Here is a 21,287-nt window from a genome sequence, read left to right on the forward strand (position 1 = left end):
CATCCTTCCCAGAAATTGCAGACAGATGTTATCAAGCTTGTCATGTTTCCATGCTTTATTCCTCACTCAGGTAATTTCTTCTGACTCAGAAGCCTCACACTAAGCAGCTGCCATTATAACTGCTGCTGGAGGGACTAGATACAAAGAAAGAAGAAAGCTACTTTTGAAGCAGATTCTGTGAGGAACTGTGGGCAAAATTATATTTTAATTGTTTTGGAAGCCCTAGTCTGCAAATATTTATTATAGGGGCATCTTGTGCATGGCAGTAAGAAAATTAAGGGAGACCTTAGTCCAGGAACAATAAAACAAAGCAAAGCTTCTAAGTATATATTAATGAATAATAAAACCAAAGTTATATCATTACTTGTACAGCTCTAATCTTGGTCTGCTTCAGTCCATTTGAACTATTCAGTTAGTTGTCAGCAGATGCAAGTTAAAACACCTCTTCAGATAATTCTTTCTTTATCCCACTCTGAGAGTGTTCAGACTAAAACCAACTTTGACAAATACTGTGCCATTCGATGGAACAATTCTCATATAAAGGCTTTGTTAAAACAAACAACTAACCCACCAATCAACACCCGTAAAGAAAACACTCTGGATTTAAAACACTTTTGAGGAAGTAACTGCTCTTTCTTTTATAGGTTGGTGGGTTTATTGTCACCTTCCTTATCACACCAGCAGAATGGGAATGTCCCACAGCATGGCTGAAGCCACGGCTTCCACACGACATTGTACACGGAGAGCTGCTCTGGGACAGGAGTCAGTGTCCTGCGATGCTCTTCTATGGCTCTTCCAATCTTCTTTATTACAGTGTCAAAGAGGGGCTCAGTGTCAGCTGACAGAGGTTTGGCTTCAGAAGGGTCTTGTGAGAGATCAAACAGCAACGGAGGGTCATGATGGGTCACACCTTCCCCAAAACACGGACAAAATCCCCTATCATAACAAGCCCCAGCCCCGAGAGGATGAAAGATGGGAGTCACATAGTGAGCCTTCCAGATGGCTCCACCTGTCAAGAAAAAAAGAAGACTTGCAATGATACTGGTGGTTATCACAAGGTATTAGAAGAGTGAATGTTTTTCTAGAGCTCATTTCTGGTTGTACTTCAGCTCTATACTTATTAATTGATATAATATTGCAATAGAGTTCATTTCTGGTTGCACTTTGGCTCTACACTTATTAGTTGATATAATATTGCAATTTCAGTTACAGTTAAGTGCAGCAAAAATAAAGCAATATTGTAAAATGATTTTTGACATTTTGAAATTTCTCCAAAATTTTGAGCAAGTATCAGTTAAAAAGCTTTGTTTTTTATGAAGACATGTAAAAAAAGCTTTGGAGTTTTCATGGCTTGCTTCCTTGTTAAGTGAGCAGAAGGACAAAGGGCTGAGTCAAGGACTTCTCCATAAGACAAATAGGGCATGGGCTCCCCAGGCCTTGCATTCATATGGGGGGGTGGATGAGACCCACCTGAGCTCCAATAGCCTGCCTAGCATGTCCTGTGCCTTGAAGCCATGATCAAACTCTTTGTGCCATACAATGCAGACAATGCTTAGTAAGTTCTTTACAACTTTACACCTGGAACTACTCAGAAAGCTGTGATCCCAGAAAAAAACATGTTAGACAAATGTGCCCTCCCATAAACAGAACCTAATTCTTGGAAAAGAAGTTCTGTACTCACTGTCCTTCTGATGCCACCTTGCAGCATGTAAGTGAATGCCACAGTAATGAAACAGGAACTCATGCTCTGAGTGCTCAACCATTCCTCGCAGTAAAGGCATCAGATCCCGGCCGTCAATTACCCTAACAGAAAAAATGGAGACCATCAGACTGATGTAAGCTGTACAGGACTGTGTTCTTTCAGCATATCTCTTGCTGGAACTGGGAACTCTGAATGAGGAAAATGCTTGTAGAAGATTGCAGGTAGATGGTGAATCTCAAATGCAGAGAAGAGGTGACTGGGCTCTGGTGACATTTATGAGTCTAGAAAAGGAGCAGCAGTGGAAAACAAAAATGTCAGACTCTTAGAATGTGTTTCCAAACTCAATTTTCCATTGTTATGGAGTGAAGGAAGAATAAAGCCATGGGTTTATACCTGTCTTGTGGTAGTACTCCTCCAGCCAGATTAACTACTGTAGGATAAATATCCATAAGGCTTGTAGGTTCATCGATAACTTTGCCTGCAGGTAAAACTCCTGGCCACCTAAATATCCCTGGGACACGGATTCCTCCTTCCCAGCCTCCCATAGCTTTTCCACCTTTTATTAGAAAAAGAAAAAAGTTAAAACCATTTATTTTAAAATAAAGAGAAATGTTACTGTGTTATCATAAGTTAATGTTACCTTTATGAGCTTTCCTTTTCTTCTTACCACTAAGCTACTTTTCTTCAGCATCAGTGGAAGTGTGTTCACTATATGAGACCCCTTCAGTGACCTCACACACTCTTTTCTATTGTTTTACATAGTGCCCCTTCAGAGCTCATTGTGAACAAATTTTTCAGGCACAAAGTCATTTCCAAGCCTAGTTCTCGTCTTTCTTTTACAATCCTATAACACACCTGTTGTAGCTAAAGCAAAGGTTCAGATGTAAGATACAACTAATATTTAGTGAGAAGTTACACAGCCTTAATAAAAATTAACTTGTGATCAGTTGCCTCCGGAGGAAATGACAGTTTGAGAATTCATGCTTATAAAGAACACCTGCACAGGCTAGAATTGCCCACATTTTTAAATGCCTAATTAGAATGAGACAGATTTGCTTCACAATGATAAAACACTATTACTCCTTGAGCGTACAGTCTTACCTAAGCTTTAGGGGTGTCCTGAATACTTTACTAGTTGTCGCAGGGTTGTCAGCAAACCTGACAGCTCTTACCTCTGTATATTCCATTCCAGCCACCCAGTTGTCTTTGGCCTTCTTGTCTTTCCAGCCACCCACCATGATCAGAGGCAAAGTAAACTAGTGTAGTATTTTTCAAGCCTTCCTTGTCAATAACATCTAGAACCTGGCCTGTAAACACAGGAACATGTAAGTATTAAAATGTAAAAATATCACTTACACTGAATAAATTTTAGCCTCTGAATTGTAAACATTCATCAATGTAATTTTTCATCTATGTAGGGATGGTCACTGTTTAAAAGAAGAGCAATGAGAAATGAGGAAAAAATGTCATGTAAATTATGATGTCTAGGCCACAGTCAGTATTTGTATGAAATTACTGGATGGATGTAATCCAGTTCTTTCCATATGTGTACCTGATTCTTATACCTTTTGCAAATGTGGCTACTTTTCCTCTGCCATGACTGGGTGATAAATAATTCTCCTTCCCCTTCATTAACCAGGCTGAAAAATAACATGAATCTAATTTCTGGGGGCATGCCAATTAATATTTGGGAACATTTCTGGATTTATGAATGGGGCTAAAAAATATTCACTGTGCTCCTGAATGCAGCAGTCACAGAGAAATAGCAAGGTGGTTTGCACATAGATTTAATTCACTTGACAGTTTCATCACGTTATGATGTGTCCTACTTAGAAACAGGTAAGACATAAGAGGCTGAAATTCCCTGATCTTTAATAATCACAGAAAACTAAATAATTCTTATTTATCTAGTAAGAAAAGCAAGAATGCTTTTTGACAGGAGCCAAGGGGACATGGCTGTAAATATGGGGATATGGTTAAAACTGGTAAACACTAGACTGAAAAAACTGAATGAACAGAAAGACTCATTTGGTCCAAAACTGGAGAAAATAAAAAGCCAACTCTGTGAGCCAACAGCGCTCATACAAGATTGACAGATGTTCATGAAAACTTTAGGACTTTTTTCCTATTTGTTTTTAATCTCTTCCTCATTCTTTTAATAACAATATTTTTATTATATATTCAGACCAAGGTATTAGGTAGTTGAAGACATCATTATTTGGTATGGTGACTTACCCACCATCCAGTCCATTTCCTCTACATTGTCTCCATATAAACCATGGCTGCTCCTCCCAAGAAACTTCTCTGTGGTGATGAGCGGGGTGTGCGAATGTAAAAAGGAAAGAAAAAGGAGGAATGGCTTGTGCTTATTTCTAAAAAACAGAAATCAATTCAATCAACACTTTGTTATTTGTGTAATCAAGTAACTGGCAGCTCATCAGTGGGTTTGCCAGGCAAACCACCACTTCCAGAAGAACATGAGCTAAGGAGATTAGAATTTCTAATGAAACTGTACATATATACATAACTTTGCTGATAATAATATCTCCATATACTGGGTGAGAATAAAAGATTTTGTTTCATAAATAATTTTGACATTTACTTGTATTTCATCAAATTTTTAAAAATTAAAGCCCTTTGTTATTAGGGAGGAAGGTTCGCAATACATACAGAGGTCAATCGTAATGGAAAATGGTATTATGATTTGCATATATACACATTTCAAAAATCACTTCGGAAACATTTGACTTTGTAAGAAATTAAACCACAATGATTAAGATCTGGCTGTTAAAATAATGTTTAGCTGATATAAAATGACCGTTTTTTTTCCCTGAATCATAGCCAAAAAATTCCAGATTGAAGCTCCACTTTCTGCCATTGCAAACCTCAACTGTGCTACTGAAACAAAGGGAGTAAGTTCATCTCCTGCCAGCTGGTCCCTACAAAGCAGTCCATATGATAAGGCTACTTCACAGCTCTAATTCTCCTTCCCCAACCCACACATGTATTTCTGCCATCAGCTCTTATCACTTCAAGCTGCAATGTTGGTCTCATTGACAGAAATACATATTTACTCAATATAGCCTAGAAATATTCAATCCAACCCCTGGAAATTTGGAAATGTTATCAGCTTTAGTGAAGCTGTGAATAACAGACATCCTTAAAGCATAGTTTTTTTTTTTGTTTGTTTGTTTAATAGCATTATATCATTATAACATTACTAATAATTAATAGGCACAATAGTACTTATTATATAATATTACAAAATTATAAAAGACTTCACATGGGAAAGTGCCATTTAACAGCTGACATGCAAGAACCAGAAAAATTGTGATCAGTGGAAACATACTTTACCTTTCAATGAATGAAATGGACTCTTTCAAGATATGGGATGTTGTCCTGTCTGTCACCATTGGCTGCTCAGTAACTTCATGGTTTCTCATCATAATGCAGTTCCAGTATCGTACAAATCCATAACTGGAGAACCAGCATATGAAGAACAGGAGACTAAACCCAGCAAGGCAGGTGAGCATTTTCCAGCTGACTGAAATCAAGCCCGTCAGTCTTCCCAGAGCAGCGGTGAGTATAGCTAGGCCAATCATCTCAGTGGAAAACCAGAGCTTCCTTCTAAAGGCTCTGTCCATCTCTGGTGTTTCTGTTGGTTGGCAGTCACTTATTAGTGTAAAAGGCATACCATAAAAGTAGTCAAACCCGTGTTTTAAAGGATGATGACAATGGTCAGTGCGGGATTCACAGTTAACGCCTTGATGCCACTTCCCTGAAAATATAGGTTATTGAAATGTAAAGAGATAATATTAAAAAATGTGCTTTTCCTCATACAATACATTTCTGAAAAAAAAAATAAAATTCCCTACCTGTGATAACTTCTTCATCCTACACATATACACTCTGTAGTAATATAATGGGATACATGTTATGACTGATGAAAGTGAACTCCTACAGATTGTAAATTGGTGCTCTATATACATATTCATGCCCTCTAGCTAGCATAAAAGCCTGGACTATAAAGGGAATCATAAACTGGGGAAAATCCAGGTATTCAGAACCGAGCACAAATGTATGGCCTTCCTGGAGATTTGTCAGGTATGTAATAGGAGGAAGAAGTCCTTTGGTAAGCACAGGACAAAATAACATTGCTCTATTATTAATGTACTATGCAGGCTTGTTTCTGGAAAGTTTTGAATAACTTAATGTCAGGACTATGGCAACAATCAGCAATGTGTTGGTGGCAGACTAATAAGGGAAGCTAGGGATAGTATATTCAAGCAACTGGCAGGTCAGCAGTGGGATTGCCAGGCAAATCACCAGTTTCAGAAGACCATGAGCTCAGGAGATAAGGATTTCTTATGAAACTGTACTTATGTACATAGACTTTGTTTATAATAGTATCTCCATACATTAGGTAAGAATAAAATATTTGTTTTGTGAATATTTCTGTCATTTACTTGTATTTCCTTACATTTTTAAAAGTTAAAGCCACCTTCTTTTAAATCCTGAAGTCTTCATATATCAAAAGGAGCATCTCCTGACCTTTTGAGATACAGTTTGTTCTTTATTATGAACATATGTCTGCTATTATGATGAATGGCATATAAAAACCATGCTTTTGCTTCACCTCCTGTCTATTCTAATAGACTGGTTAAGCACTTATATGGAGACGTAACAAATTGGCTCATCTGACTTAAACACTGAGGCTTGTGAATATCTGAATCAGGTGACCAAATCTACCTCTTATCAGAGAGATGAGTTTAATTGCATTTTATGATCTCTGATGTAAAGTGGGTCTTGAATACCAGATCTATAGACAAAAATGAACATTTGGAATTTTACTTGAAAACTGATTTGCAACTAATTAATATTGTGGACTAAGGAACTGTGCACTTACAGAAGGATATTAACCTAAACAAACCATTCACACACACACAGTATGCTAGAGATTGGAAGGGACCTCGAAAGATCATCTAGTCCAATCCCCTTGCCAGAGCAGGAACACCTACATAATGTTATACAGGAATGTGTCCAGATGGATTTTGAATGTCTCCAGGGAAGGAGACTCCACAACCTCCCTGGGCAGCCTGTTCCAGTGTTCTGTCACCCTCACTGAGAAGAAGTTTCTTCTCAAGTTTAAGTGGAACCTCCTGTGTTCCAGTTTGTACCCATTACCCCTTGTCCTATCATTGTTTGCCACTGAGTAGAGCCTGGCTCCATCCTCGTGACACTCCCCCTTTATATATTTATAGACACTAATAAGGTCACCCCTCAGTCTCCTCTTCTCCAAACTATAGAGACGCAGCTCCCTCAGTCTTTCCTCATAAGGGAGATGCTCCACTCCCTTAATCATCTTCGTTGCCCTGCGCTGGACTCTCTCCAGCAGGTCCCTGTCCTTCTTGAACTGAGGGGCCCAGAACTGGACACAATATTCCAGATACGGTCTCACCAGGGCAGAGTAGAGGGGAAGGAGGACCTCTCTCGACATACTAACCACCGCCCTTCTAATACACCCCAGGATGCCATTGGCCTTCTTGGCCACAAGGGCACAGTGTTGGCTCATGGTCATCCTATCGTCCACTAGGACCCCCAGGTCCCTCTCCCCTACACTGCTCTCTAACAGGTCGTTTCCCAACCTATACTGGAACCTGGAACCATTCACGATGTTACCAGTACATATACTAGCAGCCAACCCTGAGTAGGTTTCAATAGAATCTCAATGCATTACAGTAGGAGCAGAAAAAGCTACTTTAGAGGAAAAAAAATGCTGCTTTTTGGATATAAATAAAAAGGAAGAGTGAAAATTCCACTCTAGGTAAATGAATTGCTTTCAGCTAAAATTTCTGCTCAGATTACCCCTTCAAACATTTAAAGCCAGCTTTAGAATGAAACAGGTTTATAATCAACGCACAGATGCATTGGTCATAAATACAGGTGCAGCTAAAGTGTCGTTGGACTTCAGATGTACTCCAACACCTAAATCGCCAGCTGAGGTCGATAGAGGCTTCTGACATGCTACGAAAGTTGAACTCTCCAGAAGATGAACTAAATGTATAATTAAGATAAATTAATCTCTGAGGGCATATGCTACACAACATTGGTTTTCTGACCACAAAGACTGCAAAAAGTTTCCCTACAAAAAATTCTTATTATCACATCAAGCTGCAGGTTATTAATAGGGTTTAACTTTTAAACTGTTTGTGCTCAGAGCAAAACAATCACAAACTGTTCAGGTGAGACTATTTAGTACTCATTCAACTGTGGTGACGTAGGTAGATGTTGCATAAGATCTCTTGCTTCATGAATTGAATGTAAAGTTCTTATGCTTGGGTTTGTTGTTTTTTTTGCCACTTATCACTAGTGCTTTCCATCATCCCTTAGAGTGCAATTAAACAGAATCTGTCAATTGGGTTAAACTAAGTGATGTTTATATTATATTAGTGGTGTCTATAGTGTGGTTTTAGCTGAGATGCCTACAGGGAAAATGTCAGCCCATTTTGCTAGCTATCTTCCAGGAAGCATGCAGCACAACCTCCCTGCAGTGCAATTCCTTTGACAAAGTGGAGACAAATCTGATTGTTTTGCTAGTGTTAACATCTGAAACCAAGCTGAAGCACGTGGCTAATAGACATGGTCTTTTTTATAAGCTGATTAAAGCAACTAAAATTGTATCGGAACAAAACTAACATGGGAAGATTCCGTAATATAGAACCAAAAATTGTGGAGGCCTTCATTTAGTGTTGTCCTTATGGTTTTAATTTATTCTGCTGAATGAATAAAAATCCATTTCTGCAGAGACTTCTATTAGCAAATTCAGTTTATTTGTGTAGCCAATATTTTTATGTGTCAGACATAGATTTTGGATATTGATATTTAGATGCTCAGAGAGGTAGGGCAAATAGCTGAAAATTCATCTCAGGAATACTTGTGTTTTATCAGTTTGTGGAACTATGTGACGTGTAAGATGAACAATTTTTTAAAATTGGAACATGACCAAAAGTTACAACTGTATAAGAAAAAAAGAAGTCCTATAAAATCTAAAGTAAAATGGCATTTGTATTAATGGTGAAGGAGGCAGTGTTTTACGGGCTGTGCTGAAATCTTGGTGAACTGTAGTGGCATGCTGTAAGTAAAAAAAAAAACAAAACTGTTTCTGTGTTTGAAAGGACAAATGCTGTGACATTATGAACTGTCTGTTGGTTTAAGTAGCAGCTGTTCTGTTTTGTTGTGAATCTGCTCTGAGCTGTGTAAAGCATCACCATGCATATTTAAATGGCACTAATGTGTTTTTTTTAATCACATTGTATTGGAATAGTTACCATATTCCTGATAGAAAAATACGGAAGAAATATTAACATATTTTCTATTATTTATTTTAACAACCACAGCTGTGCCTGAAGGCAGGTCAGCAGTAAAAATTGTTTTTATCAGATGCCTGTTCTTTCAAGAGAAATTGTTTTTGTTCAGGGTTTCATCTTACAGGATATTCTTAAATCAGGAAATAATAATATTACAACTGAGGTATGAACAGTTGCTTACTATAACAAATAGTTTGTGTGAGATGTGCAGGACATTTTAGGCTGTCTTCAGGAGTGTTCCCATACCTATCAGTCCTGTGCTGTAGCCTTGCTGCTGCAGTATTCTGGCAAAAGTGGTTTCATTTGGAGGAAGCCCTCCTGAGCCACCATTCCAAAAGATAACACGGTAATTGTTTACAGCATCCATCCCTAAAAATACAGTAATAAAAATCTTAGTAAGAGTAGCTGGTAGAGTATTTTTATGAAATACAATTTCTTGTTTCCTGGTTTTAGTGATATTATAGTGTTAAATATTTATCCTAATGCTGTTTGTTTGGAGAAATGAATCTAGGACTCTAGTCAAGATTAAGGAATTAAGACTCCCCATTATGTAACACCTGTTCTTCTTTGTGTCTCATACTGAGACATTATATTTCATTGTATTTAGAATGGCCCAGTAGCATCCAGGCTGTGTGACCTGCACTTAATTATCATGACTGTCTGCACAGGGAGGAGGGTAGGGAGACTTCAGCCCTCCATCAGCCTCAAACTCCAGCTTGCAGAAGGCTGCATGGGAATTCAGGTTTTCCCTGTTCAGTGGCATGGCTGTTAAGTGACTTCTGAAACCCACAGGGTAGCTAGGTAGCACTGCAATCTTCTCCTCCCCTGCAGGTTTACGCCCTGCCATTGAGCATTATATAGTGGCATGACCCCATCGTATAAGACTATGTGAAGTACAATCTGTCATGGAAGTGTTGAATATCTCTGGCCCCATTGTTATAGTGGGAGGGAGTCTGTACAAGCTCATGTGCATTTTCAAGCTATCTATCTCAGTGGGAGCTGTCATGACAAAAGCAGGATGACATGTCAGCTTTAAAATGCCTTGTGAAGGAATGGATTGAAGATCATTTGCAACAGAACAAATGTTAGAGAGTTGCTGTTAGAAACATGCAGAGTTTTTTATTTTTCATACCTCTTCATCTCAGGGATGTGGTTTGACAGGATAGTATTTTTCCTCAGAAACAGAACTGGGAAAAATAATATAGCTGTCAAACTGTTATTTCATAGGACGGATGAATTCTGACACATAGGTAACAAAACTTTCTTGTAAATTACTCGTTCTGCACCTTGACTGGAGGGAATGGACACACATCTACATACATCTAAGCTGCTCCCTGCAGGGCCAAGCCATTTCTGATATATGATGAGAAGTCATCCATGACAAATTAATGTAGCTAGTGCTTTAGAAATGTATTATTATTGTTCATATTCTCTGCCATGACTGTTTTTGAATGTAACAATTTGTGTTAACTCCATTCTGCTTGCAATCTGTGCAATAGAGCACCAACAGGCAACTGAAGTTGTGAGCTGAGGGGACCAAGCTGCTCTGCAGGGCTGGTTATTCTGGGCTCTGCTTCCTCCAGGTCGATTCATTGTACCCCATAAATATAGTTGTCACCTCAAAGGTACTAATCCTAACTGGCGTGTTTTTGTGTGCCTCAGGGAGGGATGACATATCTGTGGCACCCCTTCTATTTGCATACCCTCATTTCTTTTGTTCCCAATGTATGACATTGTTTCTTTCAGCAATAAAGCAATGCTTAAAGGCTGCTTGGTTTTGCAAGGCAAACCTGATCGGAGGGGATATCTGCCAGTGAGGAAAGCTGCTCTGCTGGGGGTGCAAAGTGGAGCTGCAGCAATATGTTGTGTCAGTTTCACTCCTTCCTTTGCCAGGCGATCAATGTTTGGGGTCCTAAAAATGAAACCAACACTGTCAGAGAGTCCTTGAGGGAATAAAGATGAGGAATAATATACTTATCCTCATTTTGCGAAGCTTATTCTGTTTCTAGATGGCTAGGAAATATTTTTCTTATTTCATTTTAAATTCTTCAAGTGATGGGAAAATATTTCTTTTCTTTCTTCATTAACAATTTCTACCTGGATACATTTCAAGCCAATCAATCATTCCTTCATGTTTCCTGAGCCCTGTGAAGGGCCTTGCAGAAATATACCTCACTGCTCCTGAAAAGAAAACTCATGTCTTGAGCATGTTGCTGTGCTGAAGTGGAGGCCCGGCCATGCAGAGCCCCATCAGCTACCTGTGATTATCAGCTATCTGTCAGAAATTTTCCAGCTGGTACCAACTAGGGTGAGATTCTGAGTACTTTGCTGGCTGAGGGTAGTGATTGTACCAAAGAAGAGACAAGTTGGTAGGAAGCCAGGAGGCAATACCACGACATGATTTTCAAAACCAAGGCAAACTCTATGTCCTTGGGTCTGAAAAGAGAAATATTTGCTAGTAACATAGCTTGTTAAAGTGGTTTATACTGTATTTTGATTGGAGACTGGGAAAGAATGGCAGAATAAAGTTAAATGAGGTACTGAGGCCTGATATGTTGAAGGAGGGATAACATTTCTGTCTTTGGGCACGTGCAAGAGCACAGCTATTTCTCAATGTCAGGCAATTAAAAAATACACAAGAACAGTTGACATACGCCCACAGTAAAGCAGCTCTGGAGAGAAAAGCTGGCCCTGGGAATACTCTCTAGGCTGTGAGATAATCCTGGTAGTGCTCTAAATTTACCATTAATAGCACCCATGGGAAACCCTCTGATTCCTCCAGGAAATGAACTTGAAGACAGCTTGAATAGCTGATGATGTCAACCAGAGGCAAAGAATTGCAGCCCTATGTTAAATAACACACCAGCTCTGTTCCCTGTTATGCTTAGTTTCCTTACCTGATGGTATCATTCCCATAGCAACCTACATCCCCTATGCCAAGATCATCAGCCATGAGCAGGACAATATTTGGCTGTGTGATGATGGAAAGCTGTGCAACTTGAGTCTGCAGAAGTAGACTGAATATCAGGGATCTGATCAGGGATGTCCTGAAACAGGAGAAAGAAACAAGCCGATGACCTGGCCACTCCCCAGTACTACTGCATGCGGCTGAACACCTTCCTGCATGAGCTTGGCTGCAGACCAGATCACTCTCTGTCCAGGTGCAGAAGTGTTAAGTTTTAATCATTGACCCAAACAGTTTTCATGAAAAGAAAAATGTCAGGACTATAACTTTAAAAACCTGCTTTTCTGATTCTCACACTCTGTCTTGGGAATTTACATGTGACACAAGATGTATACATGTTGTTGCTTTAGTGGCTTGGGGTGTTTTTTAGGAGTTGGTCTGGGAAGCTGAGAATGGAATCAGCTTCCTCTGACATCCTTCTTTCCCAGACTGGAACCTTTGTGTTATGAAAAAGTTATGAATAAGAAAATAACACAACCAAACAAACAAAAATAAAATTGTGAGTATACTTTATAGATAACACTACTTTTTTATAATACAATATTATGTCATTATTAAACTTTGCTCACTTTAGATCTAAGTACATAGCAATAAATCATGAACTTTTTTCTTACCAGCAAAATGTTAGTTGCCAAATCATTTCTGCATTTGGAGTGTTCAGATCCCGGAAAGCCAAAAGAGAGAGCACCTTATCATGTTTGTATCTGACTAGTAGTCGCTGCAATAAAAATGGATAAAAATCTTAATCAAAGCCTATCAACATTCTCTGTTTTATTTATTTCAGTGCATCGTAGATCATACCCTAAAAGAAGAAGGGTAAAGGCAGTAGAGAAGTTTATCTTAAAATAGTAAAATAATTCTCTTTTCTTACACGACTCAGCCATATGAAAAATGCTTACTGTTCAGAAAGGGAGAGAAGAGCTTTATAAATCCAGTCCTCAATATAATTCATTTTTCTGTAATCACAGAGAGAGTAGCAGACTGCTGCTTATTCACGTGCCAAGTTTCCTTTCAGGCTTTTAAGAGTTATCTTTAGTTGCAGGAATTCTAGTCATCCTCTTCCAACAATGACATTTTCTTGGAACACATTGAATCTGTGACCTCTTGTTGTTTGAGCTGAGCCTTTTCCTTCTTTGTATGTGTCAGATTTTGGAGTGTGATTCTCCTTTCCCCCTCTCTGCACAGCTTTCTGCAAGGGTTTCTCTGGGGATTTCTCTTACTGGCAGGGTGAGACAACTGTTTAAAGGCTCTCAAGAGTGGGCCAAATGCCCTTAGTTCAAAGGCTTTAAAATAGACTGCTTTCAAATTTATCCCTTATCTGATTAAACTGCCCCAAGAGTCCCAATTTCATAAATTATGTTGGGTTTACATTTTTGAAATGATAGTATTTTGCAGCTTAGTTAATATCCATAGTTATCACATTTTTTTTCATCAATACTGCAAGCCTCAATGGGAAAATTTAAATTTCTATGCTTAGGAAATTGGCATCCAAACAGCTCTAAACACTTAATTATGAACACCAATGCTGATGCAGCATCACTGTTTACAGAGACATTCAGTTTCCTGCATTTAGATTTGTGCTTTTGCTGCATCCTAAGTAGGTATAGGAAAGATACTGGAGGACACCTGAGCTGTTGTTTACATCCTATGTACTTCAAAAAAGCTGAAATAAATGGGAGTTGGAAATATTAAAATTCAATTCCGTAGTTGGTTGTCACTAACTGACTGCACTTCACAGTAGTGATTCACTGATGCAAAGCACAGCCTGGAGCTCAAGGCTGAGCTTCCTCAGAAGCTGCCTGTAGTATAGAAAAAACAACTGACATTATCACTGTCAAGCCATTTCCTTAGTGAAAGGTAATGGGAATCCAGTCAGAGAAACTTTAGCAGAGAAACCCTGGTGGGAGCAAGAGGGGCAGTGAAAGCAGCTTGCCCTGTTCCCTTGCTGAGAAGCTGGGGGGAGCCCAGCTTCCCACACAGCCATACAGCTCCTTGCTTGAGCCCTGGCAGCTGGGACAGCAGCAAGCATCTGCCTGATTCACTCACAAGCAGTTTAGAGGATGCCTCTTTGGGACCACTTTTGCCTAAGTGGCACTTAAGGCATGCTGCAAGCAGAGTCCCCTTTCTTATCTGAACTGAATCCAGCTTCAGCTTAAAGCAAAACTCTTTTCTCCCTCTCCCATTATTTAATTCTTCCATAGCAATTTAGATTTTATCCCTTTCTTCATCCATTTTAATGATTCGGGGGGTATAGCTTGCATATCTTTCATATTTTGCTAACTCTTTTCCTTTACTAACAGGAATGTTTTAGTCTGTCATTACTTTTCTACCAAATACTTAAAAGATACTGAAATCTCCGTTCAAGCCAGTTTCCATGAGATAAAATATTCATCATTTTAGATGCACTCAGATACACTTTTCACAAGACTAGTACCAACTGTTCAGTCTGTGAAAATGTCTTTTAAAAAAACGTATTTTGTAGACTTGATATAGATAAAATAAAAGCCACACTCATTATGACAAATTGCTGCAACTCTCACTTTTTACATAGGCTTGTATGAAAGTAATGTTATTGTAACCAAAAATACCTTTTAAAAAGTTTCTCAAGATATTTTTATCTACAGAGCCAAAAAAATAAAGCATTTTGCAAATGCCCACTAAAATTTTCCTGTGCATTCCCAACAGAGTAAGGGAAGAATACTGTACCTGGTTAAGTTATGCTCAAAGCAGGCAGCTGATAATCTGGAGGGTGAACTTATTTTCAGTTGATTTAAAACTATTCCAAGTATTCCAGCACAACAACTGCTGCTACAGCACAGGGTCTAACATCTGTTGTTGAAGGCATTCCTTAAATCTGCCCTAGCTGTTCATGCGCAGTCTGCACAGGAAAGTCATGTTACACCAGAGCTTGCAAGCAGCTGGGTGTTCTAATGTATCCTGGAGTTCCTAAAGCTGTGCTTCCCACTGCCGTTTGCACAATGCGACTTTCATACGCCCAGTGAGGGCCAGGCTGGGGAGCATCACAGATGTAGCTAAAACACTTTCTGTCCAACCACTGTTTTCTCAAGGGGAAGGAAGGACCTCCTTCAAGTCTGAGACACTCCCATGAAAGGCACTATAAATAACAGCTTCCTTTAAAGCTCCCCAGTTTTCCAACGCAGAAACAGAAAATCACTGTACTTACAAAGCAGCAATTCTTTGCCTATAGAAAAAAAAATGAGCAAATATCTTCACTTCATGGCAGCCCCGAGTGCCTACAGTGATGGCGAGGTTATCTCTGCACACACAGTAAGAAACTGTTTTAGGATGTGGGGAGGAAATGCCAGCAAGAGACCTGAATTTGTTGTTCCTGAAAATTAGTCATTTGGCTTCACTTGTGAGGGCTGTCTTTTTTTTATTCATCACTCAAAGGGACAAATTAAGACTACATGCTGGCTAATACTTGCTTTCTTGATTTTTTCTTTGAGTCCTGTTGTACCAAGTGTTTTGGGACAGCATGAAATACTATCAAACAGAAATCTTGTTTTATTGACAGAGAATTTCCTGTTTTCATATCTTAAAAGAGAAGAGAGATGTTGTGAGTTGGTGGTTCATCACGAATTGCAGTGCTCAGGTTGGTTTGCTAGTGGAGGTAAATTAGAGTACCATAGGTGATCCCTCCTCTGCTGTCTCCCACCCCAACGTTTCCATGCTGGAGTGGTTACACAGAGGAGAAACCATGTGTCTGGTTTTACTTCTCTCAGTGCTTGCTTCATTATCCCCATCCATGTTACAGCATCGCAGTCTGTACCTTTCCAGTTCTTAGTTGTGCATTTAGCCCTTCAGGATTCTTTAAGGTATATGGGATTTCTTGTTGTCTGATGCCCTCTGCTGCTGTGTATTTTCTAATAAGAAAGCACCTTCTTTCTGAGGTGCTGGGGTTTCTGTCTGGGTTGCAATCAGTTCCCGCCAGGTTCTTGCAGATGGGGTCTGTGACACAGCATTCGTATTCTTGTGTTTCTCTAGGACTTCTTGCAAATTCTATGATATTTTTACCAGAGAACCACAAACTGTAATTTCTATGTCATTACCAAATTTAGAGTATAGCAGAAAATTTAATGCATGTGTACAGTTACAGCGCATGAACACTTCTTCGTTGTTTTGTACATAGCCTTCTTCTAGCACAGAGAGAGCCAGAGCAGATCACCACTGTAAATAGTACTCATTGAAATCTGGCTTCTGGGAATTACCTCATCGGCACATTTATGGTGCAATGAGGATAAAGGAAGGAGGGTAGTGCCTGTGGTCTAAAGACTTTCCTCTTACACTGACAACTTGTGCTTATTTTGGCATTTGACCTTTGAAGGAGGGAAAAGTGAACGCCTCTCACTGACTCCACTTAAAGACAGCATTTTTAAAGGGACTAGGCAAAGCTAATTCTGTTCCCACTAACTGGGTCTACCTGTTTTTCTGTGTGGAAATCTTTAGAAAGTCTGTATTTGTTTAGGATGTGGAATGGATGGGGAATTTTGCAGAAGTGCTTGTCTTTCTCCTCATTTTCTTTGAACTGAGTACTGGAAGAAGTAGTACTGACCCTATTAAAGTACTTCAACATCTAAGAACAGAAGGCCCAAGTCAGCAGCAGTTTAATACTAGCATATGATGATTAAAAGGCTCCCTCTAGTGACTAATTTCTTTTAAAATCTTATTATTTGTAATTTGATTCACACTCTACCTTTCTAAAAGTCTTTGCACATTGATCTAAAACGGTTTTATTTCTTTGAACTCTGACTTATACTAGATCTTCAAGGCCTGAATGTCCAGGAGCAGTTGCAGAGCCTTACCTGTTGTCCTGGAGCATGTAATAGAGGTTTGTGACACTGGCAAGGAACCTAGCTTGTGCACTCCAGGACTGCTCTGCAATGTTTGCCAAAGTGTGGTAAGTGGGGATGAGTGGGAGAGTCACTTCCAAAGTGCATTCCTGGCCCAGAGTAAAGCAGTAGTTCAGATGCCCCAATTCCTGCTTAAGGCTCAACTTGGAAGGCTGCTGCTGACAGGTCTTAGAGAATGATACAGATTACCTGCACACCACCTAACCTCTCATAGAAATCTAAAAATCAGTGTATATTTCCATTAAAAAAAAAAAATTACTGTGTTGTCTAAGTACAATTCTAGCATGATAATTTATAAGATAATATAGTGGAAAACCACAAGCCAACAGTGTCACTAAATAAAGACTAGATAAGGCACTCAACAGGGTATCACAGATTTTCAATGTTTTCATAAACTTGAGTAGTATGAAGTCAGGAATGCCTTTGTGCTATTTTACTTCATTAAAGATTTTCAGGATGAAGTATAGGAGGCTTTAGTTTCTATTGCTTATTAATTAGTAATTAATAATAATCGTTATTAATAATTGGACATTATATAAATTTCTAGTAAAATAAACAGCCTAACAACTTGGAGTATTTCATATTCAGGCCATTTTTTCTGTCTACTGGAAAGTGAACATTGAAACCCATGACACAGGAAATGGAAGCCATATCGTAGACCAAATGTTGCATACAGATTGCATATACCTTGCAGGGTTCAGAACAACACTCATATTTGTCTGCAAACAGACCCAAAGGCAAAGCCAAAAAGACACCCTGGAGTACATTTTGGTAATGGTTATTGTTTTAGTTTTGTGGATATGTTGCTCCTTGTTACTACAGTTCACAAGTTGACTTAAAACTCTCATCAGTATTCTTCTGGCAACTGCCATAAGCTGCAGTTTTTGAGTTTAGCATTTCAAAAGCCATGACGTATTTTGATTTCAAGCCTTCTAATTGTAATTGTTACCACTAAAAAAAACAATGGAGATAAAAAAGGAGAACAGCGACTTGTAAATGCAGAGGATTAAAAATAGTTCTTGCTAAATCGAAGTCCCTTTTAACAGTAATTTTGTATTACAAACTTGCAGAAGAGTGCTTGTCTTTCAGAACTGGGGATCGCCTTCAGAGTAGATCCTCTTGCCTGTTTAAAATCACAAGTCACATAAATTGTCCATCGCAATTACAACAGTTGAGCACCCAAATGATCTCAGCACTGCAGAAAGGAGATGTGCAGGTTGATCACAGGGATATTGTTTGCAGTCTCATGGAACGCAGTTTTGCTCCAGAAATCAGCAGTGGGAACATTCCTGATAAAGCCACAATGAAACAGCTTTGCTGTGGAGGCTTACATAGAACAAATAATGGATTAGGAAGCCTGAAATATTTTTTTTTCCACATCTGTAGGCTCGGGAGGAAGTGAGTAAACAAACGTCAAAATACCCTTGGAATTTTAGCTTATACCTTACATGTTGTGATCTGGAATGCAAATACTATAACATCTGTAGCCTTATAAAAACACGGAGTACTACATTTTGCTCTCTATATACCAATTACCTATCAGTTTATGATGTTAAAGATTTAATTCCTTTCCCCCCATGTGAACATTTAATGTTAATATGTCTGGTTTTCCTACCCATTCCCTCCCTCTAGGCTTTTTGTGGTTTGTAATTAAGTACTGCAAGCCCTCCTTTTTAAGGGCCAGTGAATTAAATTCTACTGCTAGTGTAGCTTGAGGAAGGTCACCGCTACAAAATATGCCCACAAATGCAATTAGAAAGTTTCTTTTGCTCCTTGTATGTATGTCTATTGAGTCAATAAGAAATGTCTTCACATTGTGGATTCTCTTTAATTTTCTTGTTACAGAAGTTTAAGTAGTGACTTTACAGCTGGCATTTGTTTCAGCAGATTTTCAGAAGCAGAACTACAGTTCTCTTCTTCCGTTTTGAAATAAACAAGTCTGTAGTACTTGGCAAAACATTTCCAGAGAAAATATACATGCCACATATTTACTAACAACAGCACTCATTTAAAAGTCTCTTTATTTTCAGTTTTATTTTAGAATTTACCAGCTTGGGTTTACCAATGAAGAGGATTATATTTCCCACAAACTGCAGACTTCCTTCCTTCCCATATTGTGTTACAGGCACTGGCCATTTTCCAAATATTAAACCAAGAGTTTCCCCTGTAGTTTTATAACTTAACTGCTCTCCAACCCAAAGTGCTCAGCAATACCAGGTACTTTATTTCTTTATGTTGCCAAAGTCAGCACTTGTCACTAGGGCTCTCCGAGTTTTTGATCATCAGCAATACAGGCTACATCTACATCCAGGTTTATCAAGAACCCAAAGATGCTCCACGCTCTTCATTTTCTCCCCTGCACACCCTTTCTCCTCTTGCCCCACCACAGACCAACAGCACTCCCTGACACAAGGCCCTTTGTTTCGGAGCCTTTACTAATCCTAAATGCTCACTTCGCTACAGAAGGCCTGGAAATTCATATGCCTCCTGAGCAGAGTTTTGACCTTTTCCAGCTCCTTCTTCCTACCCATGCCCCTGTGTGGGGACACCTTTTGGTGTTTCAGAGAGCTTGGCCTTCCCACCCAGCTGCTGTCCTGGTATTTGCTAAAATGCCTGGGACCTAACGCCCACTATGTCTGCTCACATTGGCTTCTGTCTCTGCCAGCACTGAGGCTGTGTTACATATGTCCTCTCTCTGCCTTCATCCATTCTCTTCTAGTCTGGTTAAGAAGGAAGAAAATTATGCTGTGGTTTGAAGCTCAACTTCTTTTAGATAGATATAAAAACACTGCAAATATCACTTTGAGGTCAGCAGACTCAGCTCTGACGTCTGCAGTTCCCCATGTCATTCCTGGAGACCACCCAGGAGGTTGCCCTCACTTTTAAAAGCAGAGACAGGATTTTGAATGACAGAACTATTCACTTCTGTCCTTTACAGACTCTGCATTAGGGAAATTACATCTTAATATCTAAGTTAATTTACATTTCTTATGCAGCTATGAGAGTGAATTATTTTTCATTTATTTCATTATGGTACATTTGTGTATCTATTTGTCTATGCATGCAAGAAAATTAAAAACATAATATTAACAGTGAAAACAGGTCCAAGATGCAGTAATTAGGACAATATTTGTTATGCTAGAGAGCTAATTAGGTTGTTAATGGTATGGAAAATGTATCTGAAGAAATTCTAATTACCATAGCCAAACAATTTCCTGTTCGGAAGACAAGATTATACAAAGTGTTCAGTATTATTCAGTCTGATGAATGGACAAAAGCCTTATGTATAATCTTCAAGAAAACAAGCTTTTTAATAGAAAAAACAAGTTTGCATTTTCCCATTTGTTGGGTTGAACATTAGGGTCAAATTGTCTGGGTAGAAACCACATGCCTTGCATAGACCATAACTTTTCCTGCCTCTCCTAACAACGTGTTGCATATGCTTTACACTTTCAACCCGAGATTCATAGTTAAAGTACTCTGCTGACTAAGTAACAAGCAGTTATTTGAGTCATGCCTCATTTTCTATTACTAATGCACACTCTCTGCAGCCCTCATTCCAGGCTGGGTTTATTGACATAGACACTTCAGAATTTGTGGAATCCTATTACATTTTGGTACCTTAAGTACTTTGGTTTCCTATTTCAACATAAAAAGTAACTTTATCTTTCATTAGGAACTTCCAAGTGCTAAATATCTTCTGGCTAAAATCCTGGTGATGTTTTTAAAACCCCGAAGTTGTTTTCTGAGTGTATTTTCGCCACTAGAGGGTAGACGAATACAACATTGGCCATCAAGCAAAAATGTCCTAATCTACAAGAAAAATAACTCTTTTGTTGCTTTTAGGATCCAGAGGCTTCTCCATCATTCTTTCAAAGTGAATGTTCAGATGGAGTAAAGTTAACAGGATACACCTCCTAGGCAAAAGGTGCATAATCAAAACCAGATAATTACCTTGATTGCTTGCAAACAGTCTTTGCAATTTGAGTGTCAGGGTTCACTTCAACTTGTGTGTTAAGTTTGCAACACTGAGCCCAGGTATTCTCTAAGGCTGGAAAGCTGAAGTCTAGCTATGCAGTAGGTAGCCCAGAGTACTAATTAAAGTACTCAAGTACTTTTCATAAGGCTGGTGAGATTTTTAATTGGTACTTGTCCTCTATATGTCTGCTTTGCAATCCAAATCTCTGATCATGATGGCCATTTCTGTGAGGAGTTTTAATATCCTCTCAGAAAATTTATCTGTATGCAAGAATGCAGAATCTGGGGATAGACAGGTGTTTAAAATACAATTAGGCTGGTTTCTAACCATCTGGTGATAATATATGGTATGTGGAGTAGTATATTAGTGCAGCATCTCAAGGTTAAACTCAGCTTCTTGGTTA

The 21,287-nt window shown here is 38.9% G+C and overlaps 1 protein-coding gene across 3 annotated transcripts; it reads right to left on the reverse strand.

The window, feature by feature from the left end:
* Positions 1 to 303: 303 nt before the first annotated feature.
* On the reverse strand, positions 304 to 15,349 carry LOC130600510 (arylsulfatase D-like). 3 transcript variants are annotated; one of them, XM_057411924.1, is made up of 11 exons: positions 15,219 to 15,349; positions 12,649 to 12,752; positions 11,967 to 12,116; positions 10,860 to 10,981; positions 9,316 to 9,438; positions 5,057 to 5,480; positions 3,938 to 4,074; positions 2,875 to 3,009; positions 2,096 to 2,258; positions 1,682 to 1,803; positions 304 to 1,009 (listed from the first exon to the last, which is right to left on the reverse strand). In XM_057411924.1, exons 2-11 carry the CDS (start codon positions 12,672 to 12,674, stop codon positions 639 to 641), a joined length of 1,773 nt encoding a protein of 590 aa, XP_057267907.1. In that variant the 5' UTR covers positions 12,675 to 12,752; positions 15,219 to 15,349; the 3' UTR covers positions 304 to 638. The 3 variants fall into 3 exon arrangements, with proteins under 3 accessions (XP_057267907.1, XP_057267897.1, XP_057267916.1); XM_057411914.1 differs by lacking the exon at positions 15,219 to 15,349 and adding an exon at positions 14,741 to 14,983; XM_057411933.1 differs by lacking the exon at positions 15,219 to 15,349 and adding an exon at positions 12,934 to 13,185.
* Positions 15,350 to 21,287: the final 5,938 nt, after the last annotated feature.

Source organism: Pezoporus wallicus, unplaced genomic scaffold (assembly GCF_028554395.1).
Source record: "Pezoporus wallicus isolate ANWC-B61680 ecotype Strahan unplaced genomic scaffold, APGP_CSIRO_Pwel_v1 contig_2372, whole genome shotgun sequence".
In the NCBI taxonomy this organism is placed as follows: Eukaryota; Metazoa; Chordata; class Aves; order Psittaciformes; family Psittacidae; genus Pezoporus; species Pezoporus wallicus.